The sequence below is a fragment of the Gambusia affinis genome, linkage group LG21 (assembly GCF_019740435.1).
Source record: "Gambusia affinis linkage group LG21, SWU_Gaff_1.0, whole genome shotgun sequence".
In the NCBI taxonomy this organism is placed as follows: Eukaryota; Metazoa; Chordata; class Actinopteri; order Cyprinodontiformes; family Poeciliidae; genus Gambusia; species Gambusia affinis.
The window spans coordinates 22,313,188-22,326,022 of NC_057888.1; the positions used below are offsets into that span (position 1 = coordinate 22,313,188).

Sequence of the window (12,835 nt, forward strand, 5' to 3'; positions counted from 1 at the left end):
TGTCTTAATAATGGAAAAGGTACAAGAGTAAATATACATAAAAATACAGTTTCATGTCTAGATATTACATTAATATCTAACTGCCTAGTTAGTGCATGTGAATGGGATGTTAAATGGGAGTCTACACTAGGGAGTGATCACTTTCCAGTGAGTACAATAATTAATGATAATATAAATAGACAAGAAGAGTTAACATTAATAAGATGGTGCTTTAATAAAGCTGATTGGTTTAAATTTAAAACAAAATGTGAAGAAACAAGTCATATAGTAACATTAAAAGGTAATATTGAAGAATGTACAAATCAAATAGTAGAACATATTTTAAATGCTGCAAATTATAGCATTCCAAAAATAAAAGTGAAAGGTCAGAAGAAAGTAGTTCCTTGGTGGAATAATGAATGTAGTAAAACAATTAAAGATCGTAATAAAGCTTTTAAAATATTACAGAAAAATTTAACAATCGAAAACCTTATTGATTATAAAAGGAAAAGAGCAAAGGCTCGGAAAACCATAAAGGATGCAAAAAAGAAAACATGGAGAGACTATTGTTCATCAATAGGTTCAGAAATAAATTTACAGAATGTTTGGTCAATGTTAAGAAAAATGATGGGGAAAAAGAACAATGTTAATATTCCATCCTTAGTTAGAGGACAGGAGGTTTTGGTTTTAAATAAAGATAAGGCAGAGTTATTAGGAGAGACATTTGTGGCAGTTCATAGTGGGGATCACTTGACAGATACTCATAGAAGGCAGATGATTCAAAAACTAGGAAATCATAAAAATTCACTAGAAAAATGTCAAAAATCTATGTCAACATTAGATATGAATATAACCATGAAAGAAATAAAAACAGTATTGAAAGGGACAGGATATTCAGCTCCAGGGGAGGACCAATTATGCTACGCTATGTTTCGACAGATACCGGAAGTAACACTGAAATTAATATTAAAATTATTTAATAAAATATGGAAAGAAGGATCAATACCAAATAGTTGGAAAAGGGCAATCATTTTACCATTTAATAAGCCAGGTAAAGATCCTACCTGTCCAAATAATTACAGACCAATAGCTCTTACTTCTCATTTAAGTAAATGGATGGAGAAAATAATGGTTAATAGATTAGGATACTTCCTTGAGAAGAATAATCTAATTAATGGATACCAATGTGGTTTCAGAACAGGAAAATCAACAATGGATGCTCTAACTAGAGTCAGTAATGACATAGAGAAAGCTTTAAAAATGAAGGAAATAATGATTATAGTATTTTTTGACATAGAAAAAGCATATGACTCACTATGGAAAGAAGGATTACTTATAAAAATGAAACAGATGGGAATAGGTGGGAGAATGTATAATTGGATAGCAAATTTTCTGCTAGATAGAAAAATAAGAGTAAAAATTGGGAATGACTATTCAAATGAATTTAATGTTGAAAATGGAATACCTCAAGGTAGTGTAATTAGTCCAATTTTATTTAATATTATGATCAATGATATTTTTTATGATACTGATAAATGTATAAAATCTGCACTATATGCAGATGATGGGGCCATATGGATGAAAGGGAAAAATATTAAACATGTGGTAGAAAATATTAAAAAAGCAATTAGTAAAGTAGAAAAATGGTCTTATGAATGGGGTTTTAAATTATCAGCAAGCAAGTCTTGTTATATGGTTGTCACAAAGAAGAGAAATATTAATATAGAAACAATAACATTATATGGACAGACTTTAGAAAGAGTAACAGAATATAAATATCTAGGTTTATGGTTGGACAGTTCTTACTCATGGAAAATACATATAGATAAATTAGAAACCAAGTGTAAAAAAGTTATTAATCTATTAAAGGCTGTGGCTGGAAATAATTGGGGGGCAGATAGACAGTCATTATTAAGCATATACAGGGCTCTCATGAGAGCAATAATAGATTATGGCAGTATTATATATGGAGCAGCAGCTAAAACGTCATTACAAAGAATAGAAAGATTACAGTGTTGGGCTTTACGTATATGTATAGGAGCAATAAAAACAACACCTATTAATGCTCTTTTAATTGAAACTGGGGAAACTCCTCTGGAAATGAGGAGAATTAAACTAGCTTTAGCATATTGGATGAAAATTAAAAGTAATATAGATGATAATGTGAATTCAATTATCTTACAAAATTGTTGGGAATATGTGAAGTTCCAAAGTAATGGATTTGGATGGATGGTTAGGAAATGGATTAAAATGTATGGATTGGAGGACAAGGAAATAGCTCAATTTAATCCAACTAGCGTTATTCCTCCATGGTTAATACCAGAGGTTAATGTAGATTTGAAAATTAGCATAATGAAAAATGATTGGAATTTAAATGAAATAGGGATAAAGACTGATATTTATTTAAGAAATACATATAATAATTATCTTAAAATTTATACAGATGGTTCTAAGAATTTAAAAGGATATGTGGGAGTAGGAATATATATTCCAGAGTTTAAAAAATGTATTTCTAAAAGAATATCAGATCAATTGTCGGTTTTTACAGCAGAAATGGTGGCAGTTATATTAAGCTTACAGTGGGTGGAGGAGATTCGACCAGACAGGGTGGTGGTGTGCACAGATTCCAAAGCAGTAGTAGAAAGTATCAAGGGAGAAGGAAATAATAGAAAAGATCTGGTATTAGAAATTCATCATATTTTATTTAGATTATATAGGGGTGGCATTGATGTTTGGTTTTGTTGGGTGCCAGCACATGAAGGAGTAAAAGGCAATGAAAAGGCAGATAAATTAGCTAAAAGGGCTTTAGAGGGAGAAATAGCAATGTTAATTCCTTTTGGGAAAGGGGAAGGGAAATCACTTATTAAAAGTAAAGAAATGGAGGAATGGCAAAAAATATGGAATGAAGATAAGAAAGGAAGAAGATTATATGAAGTACAAAAGTCAGTTCAAATTCGAAGCATTATTGAAAGAAACAGAAGAGAAGAAATAATAATTAGTAGATTAAGAATAGGTCATACCTACTTAAATGACATGCTTTATTTAATAGGGAGGAAAAATAATGATAAATGTGAGAGATGTGGAGAGAAAGAAAATGTAGAACACATTCTGATGAACTGTAAGTCATATGAACACAAAAGGAAAGAAATAAAGAGAATAGTTAGAAGTATAGGGCATGAATGGAATCTAAAAGGTATATTAGGAAATGAAGGAAACATAACAGATATTCACAAATTAAGGAAAGCATTGTTTATTTATCTTAAGAATACAAAATTAAAAAATAGAATTTAATAGATGTGAAGTAATGCAGCTACACACTCATGTACAGTAGGTGGCGGTATGCACCTTAAAGTTGCTTGTGATCCGCCATAATAGAAAAGAAGAAGAAGAAGAAGAAGACACCATGGTTGTGTATAATTTGTTAAAATTCATGCTGTGATTATGTCTTTTGGTTCCTCTTGGTGAAATGATCAGACATCATAGAAGTATTTAATTCTTATGCTGATCATGCTTAGCTATGTCTATGTTTAAATTCTGGTAAATCCTACCAGAATATCCACCAAAATTATAATGTTTGTGTACTGCTCATTAACCCAGAAAAAGAGGATTAATGAAGCTTTTTCATAGCTCATGCATTGCTGTTGGGGCGTCTCCTGTCTAAGTGTCAGTGTGTCTGGTGGAAACAGACAAAAAAACACAAAGCTTTACTCTGACCCTAATCTCCCCATATTTCCCACAGAGCTGGGTTTCCCCATTTGCACACAGTTTGCAAATATCTTTAAAGTAATTACAATAGCGCAATCACTACATTTCAACTTAGATATCCAGTTTTAACTCATTTATTTCTGTTGATCATTTTTGTGTTTCTTCTTTCTTTTTTGTCACATATACAGACAGTATCTAGCAGAGACCAGTTCAGAAAATGAATTTCTTGTCATGTTTCTCTCACACAGCTGAGACCCAGGTCTGCTTCAGGTACTACCATGGTGTCACAGGAGCGCTGAGGGCCACTACACCCAGTGTGACCATCAAGAAGGACTGCCCACCTGTGAGACTTTTTCACCTCATTACTTTTCATAAAGCTATGCATGTCCAAATTGGATAGAAGCTTAGCTCCCTATAAATACTACAATAAAATAGTCAGACACATCTTTAAAGAATTTTATTTGACCTAAAATCAGCAGAGTGAAACTCTTCAAGCTAAAGTAGATAATATTTATAAAATTAGCATTGCAGAGAGCTAAGGGGAGGGTGTGACACAAATGCATGATTCACAGACCCTCCTCCCGTCTCTGATTGGATCTTTCTGACCAGAAGCGGAGTATTTCTGCAGGTGGCAGACCACAGTGAGGAGACAAGAGAGATAAATTGGGTCACAGGTTATTTTTCTCATATTATACTGTCAGGACATAGTGGCAGTTTTAATAAATATGTAAAACAAACATTTTTATGAAAGTTACGTACTGCAGCTTTAACTACACTTTAGGACTGTCATCAGCTTAGATGCTTAAGAGAAACTTTCAGAAACTTCCTTGGGAATCAGAATAGATTTGGCTAAAACCTATAACATTAAGTTGATGCTTGAACATCTATTGATGGCTGAGAACTAGCTGTTCTTTAGATTACAGAGTCAGGCTTTTAATAAAAACAAAAGATTGGTTTGGTTTTTCATTTTAAACTACAGACATTTACACCATATTATCAAAAGTATTCCATCTGAAAGTAGACCACATCAAATGTACTGCAGTGTCAAATGCAAATTGACCATTGGCTGTGGAAGTGATTGGAACACCTGAATGCAGTAATTTGGTTTGGTGAATAAATAAGACAGAACTTTATTGTCCACTGACATTGAAAATTTTTTTGAGCTTTCCAAACTAAATACAATACTTTCATACAGTTGTAATTTGATCAATATGTTTGAATACATCTAACCATGTTACTTTGCGTACTATAGTTAGATGTAATTAAGCTTGGTTAAAAATGGTTATTGTGTTGGGAATAAATAATTTCTTCTAAATGTATTTTATGCAAGTATTTCACAGAGAGGCTAATTAGTAACCGATTTTAGGAATTTTTACGGTAAATTCTTGTTGTCCTGTTGTCCTTCAAAAGCCTGCCAGTCATTGAGAGAGTGTTTAGTGATTGAATTTCCATGGTTGCCTTGGCATTGTGCTGCGGTATGCCTCTGGAAAATGCTGATGTATCCAGAACCTGATCTCTTCTTTCTTCCCGGGAACAAAGTTATATAAATAACTGCAACCAAGGAGACAGAAAAGACAGGGAGCAAGCAAGCACAGGTAGCACCAATCAGTCCTGTCAACGTAAGCCTGCCACTTGTTTGGAGTCCTTGGGTAGACAACACTGTCTCTTCCTCGTCAAAAGATGAAGGAAGATCTGGTGAAATGTAACGGAGGTTAAGGAACATTGATCCAGTCTGCTTAATGGTTATTGTGGTTGGTCAGAACCTGTCAGGTGGTGCAGTCAAAGAAGATTCCTCCTTATCTGAGTTTGTGTTATGGACAGCCTTTGTCTCCACCTGGGAATATTGTTCTCAAGTCATCCTGGGAAGAGGAGAGCATGGAGGACAAGGCTCAGCTGGATAACCTGGGTAACTTCAATGGTTCACTATGTGTTCCCAAGTTTGCTAAGTTATATCTAGACTTTTTTCTGCAGCAGCTTTAAAGTCACTTATGTACAGAAGATCTTTAGGTAAACTCATTTACGTGTGCAGCTCATATGTTGTTGCGTTAATTTTGTTTTAGATTATAACCTGTCTTATACAAAACTGGAACTAAATGTTAGTCAGGATGAGCTGTCTGGATCCCATTTCAGAAGGCAGGGTGAACAAGCCCTGAGTAGAAGGTAGATACTCTAAACAAACCTACACAGCTCTGTGACACTCAGGGTGTCTGTTTTAGAACAGGAGATGTCAATTAAGTAACTCAATTCTGAGTCAAGTTAAGCCTGAGCATGAGTATAGAAGAATCCCTCACCAATGGGATTGGTGAGGGATTCTCACCAACTGAAACACCCTGAAAGTGTGCATGTCTTGCCAGAATTGTTAACGAGAGCACAAGGGGAATATACAATCATATTTACCAAAAAAATATAAAACAAAACACCCCAGCAACAATGTTGATGCTACAAAATGGCAAAAGTTAGCGACACATCAAGTTAAGGCATGAGTGTGATTTAGTAGAGAATTAATTCTTGATGCTATAGTTATTTAACAGCCAAAAAAGTTCTCAATAAGAATCTCAATATCTACTGTATTTTGGAAACTCAAAAACATGAGTAGGTTATTCTTGTGTTACCGAATACATTATTGCTTTCACTGATTCTATGGAGTTCTTCTTTTATTAGTCTTGTGGGTCTGTGACAATAAAGAACCCCATTAAACTATACAGTAGGGACGTCCACAGTTTTCAGATAGTGTCATGCTTTTAGAAATCTGTTTAACCCACATGCAGAAACACCATCTGGAGATCAGAACAGTACTTTCGCTTTATTTACAAGAAGTTGCTACAGCATGTAAATGCAGGTGGCCAGGACTGAAACAAAATCCACATTGGGAGGCTGGCTAGGAACTCCGGGGACGAAAGAGATACGCGAGTCCAAATGAGATGCTGGAGCAGTATAGTGCCGGAGACACTTAGTGGTGCTGGAAGGGCGATCCACTAGGGAGGGGCTATGTGGGATTAAGAGGAAAAGCGGTGGAGCTGGGACCAGCTGGGGCAGTTGGACCGCTGTGGGGGATCGCTCTGAACCAGAGGAAGGAATCCACAATCTGGATGGAATTGTTACGGCTGCAGTGGGTCTCTGCCCATTTTCCTTGCAGGGTTCTGGAGGCAGGTTTTCTGCAGGTGTTGTGTTGCTTGTTCAATAAATTCCATTTTCATTTAATCAGAATATGTGTGTGGTCTCCTTTAATGTTACCCCACCAAACGAGCCTGGTGGACGTAACATTGTGGGAGCTCGTCCAATTTATGTGGACTAATTATGCTTGATTGACCTCATTGTTGTGTTCAAGTTGCAACTGCATGCCCCTGACTTTGGTTTTCCTGTGTCGCAGGTTATTTCTAGGCTTTTGGGCTAGTTTAAAGTGTTTGGAACCTTACTAGATTTTGGACATTTTTGATGTTCCATATGTCTGTTGTTGGAGGTCCATGAGGATTTTTGCACTTTTGTTGGAGGGGGAAGGAAGAAGTTTCTTTGTTTTGTAGTAGGTAAGTGCTGTCTGGTGTTTGTTGTTTTGGCAACTCCATTTTAGACGACCCTGTTCATTTTAGTTTGTTAGTTTTGGGCTGGACTCTGGGTGGAGGGCATCATCGTGGTTTGCTGCCTGAGAGGTGTTGGCCTGGAGGGATTTGCTGCCAGTGGTATCTTGGTGCTTCAAGTGCCTTGGCTCTTCGAGGAATTGTTGAAGGCTAAGGTTAGTCAGGGTTTTGGTCACTTAGTTAGCTGCAGGAAAATGGAGATGTGCCATTTGTTTGTACCAGTCATGCACTTCCTATGGCTGTTGGTTAGTTAAAGAATTCAGTATTTTCTGACTTGTTTTGATTTAGAAGTTGGTTTGTTGGATTGTTTTGTTTGAAAATGGATACTGTGGTTTCTTTTTTGGCTTCCCCAACTTTAGAACTATTGGAAAGGCTCACAAAGGAGCAGGTTTGTCAAGTAGCTGAACACTTTAAAACTGATTTTTGAAGCTGCAAAAGGATTAAAGTTACCTCAACTAAGGAGTTTCTTAAAAGACAAACTTGTAAAACTGAATGTCATTACTGTTTCTCTTTCAGATGCTGATGTGACAGATGTAACATCCCTCGGTTCAGATTTTTAACTGGTGCCTCAAAGTTGGAAGATGAGTCATCAGGTTCAACAGTATCTCAAGCTTCTCAATTAAAGTTTCAATCTGAGAAAAATGAAATTGAAAGTTGGAGAAATTGAGGCTCAACCCAGGGGAGAAATTTATTCCAATCTGACGAGTTGTTCGAGGAAAGACATCTGAGGGCTGACTCCAGCTCCTGGTTCATGCAGTTGACTTGGCCATTGGACTCCTGATGGTGACCAGAAGAGAGAGAGAAAATTTAGTGTTTGAGGCCCGACAGATCTGCTTCCACACCTGAGAAATAAACTGGGGACCACGGTCAGACAGGATCATGGTAGGGATGCCGTGGAGGTGGAACACATGCGTAACTAGGAGCTGGGCTGTCTGGAAGGCAGAAGGGAGCTTTCTGAGTGGAAGAAAATGACCTGCATTGGAAAAGCGATCAGTGACGGTGAAGATGTCTGTCATACCTTGAGACGGCGGGAGGCTGGTGACAAAGTTGAGGGTGATGTGCGACCAGGGTCTCTTAGGGATTTGAAGTGGCTGGAAGAGTCCGACAGGACATTGGTGAGACGACTTGCTACGGGCACAGAGGTGACAGGCGTTGACATATTCCTTTACATCCTTATGTAATGATGACCACCAAAACTGGCGGAAGATGAGGAAAATAGTACGGCAGACGCCGGGATGCGCGGCAAACCGGGCAATGTGAAACCAGTGGATGAGACAGGCACAAACTGTGGAGGGAACGTAAGTGTTGTTTTGTGGACCGTTACCAGGGTCAGGCTCTTCCTGTAGGGCTTGGTTGACCATGTCCTCAATTTCCCAGGTGAGGTAACCTACGGTGCAGCTGGGAGGTAGAATGGGAGTGGGTAGTTTTTTAGAGCCGGGGCGGTAGGAGATGGGTAGGTTAAACCGGGGAAAATACAGAGACCATCGGGACTGCCGAGAATTCAGATGTTTAGCGGCTTGTATGTATGTGAGGTTCTTGTGGTCGGTCCAAACCAGTATGGGTTGCTCTGCTCCCTTCATCCAGTGGCGCCATTCCTCCATGCCGAGCTTTATGGCGAGGAGTTCCCAATCTCCAACGTCAGGATTTATCTCCGCAGGAGATAACCCACGAAAGAAGAAGGCACATGGGTGGAGCTTACCATCGGTGTAGGATTGTTGGAAGAGGATAGCGCCCACTCCCGCGTCCGAGGCATCAACCTCTAAAATGAACTGCCTCTGATAATCTGGCTGCACCAGAACTGGGTCCTGGGAGAACTTCACCTGAAGCTCATTGAATGCCTGATTGGCCTCTGGAGTCCATGGGAAGGCTATCTTGGTAGAAGTCAGTGTGGTGAGAGGAGCAGCAGTAAGGCTATAGTTGCGGATAAACCTGCGGTAGAAATTAGCAAAGCCCAGGAATCTTTGCAGCTGCTTTCTAGAAATTGGGACTAGCCAGTCTACAACTGCTCTTATCCTTTCAGGGTCTGACCAAACCTGCCCCCCCCCTCCAGGATATATTCTAGAAAAGACACCGAAGGCTTGTGAAACTCGCACTTTTCTGCCTTTACGAAGAGGCGATTCTCCAGGAGGCTCTGTAGAACAAGACGTACGTGTCTGTGATGTTGCTCTGGGCTCTTAGAGTAGATGAGTATGTCATAGAGATAAACGAAGACAAATATGTTGAGAACACTGCTGCTGAGTTACGTAGCCCAAAAGGCATCACCAGATACTCGAAGTGGCCAATCAGGGTCTTAAATGTTGTTTTCCACTCATCTCCATGGTGGATTTGTATGAGGTGATAGGCATTACGGAGATCAAGCTTGGTAAAGAGGGTGGCTTCCTGGACCGGTTCGAACGCTAAGGAGATGAGTGGGAGGGAGTATCTATTCTTTATGGTGATACTATTTAAGCCACTGTAATCTATACAGGGTCGGAGGGAGCCATCCTTCTTGCTGACAAAGAAGAAGCCCGCTCCCAATGGGAAAGATGAGGGACGGATTATACCAGCAGCGATGGACTCATTTATGTATCTCTCCACCGCCTCCGTGGCAAGGTCTAATCCGGGGTCCTGGAGAGGAGGGTCCATCGGATAGTCGAACTTCGGATTGAGGAAGAGTAGTGTGGTTTTCGTCCTGGTTGTGGAACACTGGACCGGCTCTGCAGGGTCCTGAAGGGTGCGTGGGTGTTCGCCCAACCAGTCTACATGTGTTTTGTGGACTTGAAGAAGGCTTTTGACCGTGTCCCTCGGGGAAACCCTGTGGGGGGTTCTCTGGTAGCATGGCGTGCCGGGCCCTTTGATATGGGCTGTTAGACCCAGTATGACTGGGGTCAGAGTCTGGTCCACATTGCCGGCAGTAAGTCGGGCTTGTTTCAAGTAAGAATTGAACTCGGCCAGGGCTGCCCTTTGTGGGGGAAGAACGGAGCAGGAGATCGACAGGCGGATTGGCGCAGCATCTGCAGTGAAGCGGGTGCTGTATCGGTCCTTCGTGGTAAAGAGAGACCTGAGTCAAAAAGCAAAGCTCTCGATTTACGTTCCTACCCTCATCTATGGTCATGAGCTTTGGACCAAAAGAACAAGATCACGGATACAAGCTGCTGAAATGTGTTTTTTCCATAGGCTGTCTGGGCTCTCCCTTAGAGATAGGGTGTGAAGCTTGGTTATCCGGGAGGGACTCAGAGTAGAGCCGCTGCTCCTTCACGTCGAGAGGAGCCCATTGAGATGGCTCGGGCATCTGGTTAGAATGCCTCCTGGACGCCTCCCTTATGAGGTGTTCAGGCACGTCCCACCAGTAGGAGACCCAGAGGAAGATCCAGGACATGCTGGAGGGACTATGTTTCTGGGAAAAGAGATTCCCTGCAGGGGGAATCTGTTCTTGGGATTCCCCCCCGAAGAGCTGGACTAAGTAGCTGGGGAGAAGAAAGTCAGGCCTCCCTTCTTAAGCTGCTACCCCAACAACCCGACCCCAGATAACCCGAAGAAAATGGATGGATGGATGGAACTTACTCAGGATTTCCCCTTATCCTGCTTTCTGAAACAGGGACCTGGTGTCTAATGGCTGTTGTTGTGCATCAATGGGTCCTGGATTAACTATGAATAACTATAAATGGTAAAAGGTTTGTACTTGTAAAGCACTTTATCTAGGCCAGAGGACCCCAAACTGCTTGACACTGAATTCAGTCATTTATGCATTCACACACTGATGGTGGTAAGCTTCTACATTGCAGCCACAAAAAAAAAATTATTGCTGGTGTAATTTTTGTATAATTATTAACAAAACTAGTAATTTAGTTCACAATTACCAAGTTAGCATACTACCTGATTATCAGAAAAATAGTTGCCACATAATTCAGTCTCAGTTATTGTATCAGGCATTCTCAGTTAAGAATGCCTGACTGATGAGGTTTTGGTATTATAATAATAGATGGCATTCTTTAAACAGCAAGACACTACCATGTATGAAAAGAACAAACTATTTCTCTTCAACATACAAGTGTTTATTAACACAAAGAACTTGGAAAGTAGTCCAAATTAGACCTATACAAATAAAGCATTCATCAGCCCAGTGTTGTCTCTATGTGACTGGCAGAGTCTAGTCACATAGAGTCTGTTGCTTCAAAACATCCCTGTACGACTTTTCTGGCTTTGTGTGATCATTTTACATGTCCTTTTCATTACAGGTTGTTTCTGAACAATGGGTTTATATTTTGAGCACAGAAAAACAAGACTGTGACCTGTTTTCCTAGAGAAAGGCTTCCTTTCAAGATATATGAATCCTTGATATTTACACTGAACAAATCCAATGTCTTGTTAAGAAATTCAGGAAGTCATTGAGATCTATCAGTCTGGAAAGGTACAAGGCCATTTCTAAAGCTTTGGGACTCCAGTGGACTACAGTGAGTCACTATCACTGTAGTGATAATGTTTTGACAAATGGCCAAAACAGTGGCAAACCTTCGTAAGAGTAACTGGCCAACCAGAACTGTCTCAAGAGCTTAGTGACTACTCATCGAAGAGGTGACAAAAGAACCCAAAACAACACCTAAACTACTGCTTCAGTTAAGGTCAGAGGTCATGTTCCAAGAAGAAAACCACTGCTGAACAAAAATGACACAAAAGCTTGTTCCAGTTTTTCCAGAACACATCTTGATTATCCCCAAACATTTTGGCAAAACATTCTGTGGACTGATGAAAGTAAAGCTGAACTCTTTGGAAGGTGTGTCTTGTTACACCTGATGTAAAAGTAACACCACATTTCAGAAGAAGAACGTCATACCCGCAGTTAAACACGGTGGTAGTCATGTGATGGTCCAAAGCTGTTTTACAGCTTCAGGACGTGGAAGATCTACTGTGATAAATCTAAGCATCTACCTATAGTCTTGATGTGTGTTTTTTTTGTTTGTTTTATTTTTTTGCTGGTTTTAGCAGGAATTGTTATTTTCTTGTTGTGTCCCACTTTCACTACCATAAAAGATTTATACATCTGGTATGAAAAGACAGAACAGGTTCAGTGGAGCAGTAAGAACTGTGCGTATTTTCTTGTTCTTCACATACAGGAACAGATCTTAACTCTTCCCATCTTTTGTCTTAAGGTATTAAAGCCTGTGGTTAGTCCTGAAGTGAACCATGGACTGGGCAATAGGAGACTCATTAACTTTTCTCTGTCAGGTAAACTGCTAATGGCTGTTCTCAACACAACATCCTCATCAGGCTTTTTCTTTTCTCTATAGCATGTATATTTTTGAACAGTTGAAAATGTGAGAAGGGTTCTCCAAAATGTGTGTGGTTACATACACTGCAAAAGTATGGCCATAGTGTAGCAGACATTGCAGTCTGATACACTTTTATAATATAATTTGTGCAAAACATTAGGTGTATACAAACTTTTCTCAGAAACTATACACTCCAAATTCTTGTGCGTGACCTAGCTGTGTTTGTGTCTAAATACTTAGAAATCTTAAATTGAACTCTTGAGCAGAATCATACTAAACCTTATTTAAACCATATTATGTGCTAATTTTTAAATTGCAGGTTAGCTC

The 12,835-nt window shown here is 39.4% G+C and overlaps 1 protein-coding gene across 5 annotated transcripts in view; it reads left to right on the plus strand.

The window, feature by feature from the left end:
* LOC122824227 (E3 ubiquitin-protein ligase HECW1) overlaps nucleotides 1-12,835 on the plus strand; it is a 77,394-nt gene that overhangs the window by 14,816 nt on the left and 49,743 nt on the right. For 3 of the 5 annotated variants that reach the window (XM_044104578.1, XM_044104579.1, XM_044104580.1), the window contains exons 4-5: nucleotides 3,933-4,027; nucleotides 12,389-12,464. In XM_044104578.1, the coding sequence (XP_043960513.1) occupies nucleotides 3,933-4,027; nucleotides 12,389-12,464 (171 nt within the window). Of the gene's footprint in view, nucleotides 1-3,896; nucleotides 5,591-6,775; nucleotides 7,853-12,388; nucleotides 12,465-12,835 lie in introns of those variants that run through there. The other 2 variants (XM_044104581.1, XM_044104582.1) reach the window with 2 other exon arrangements.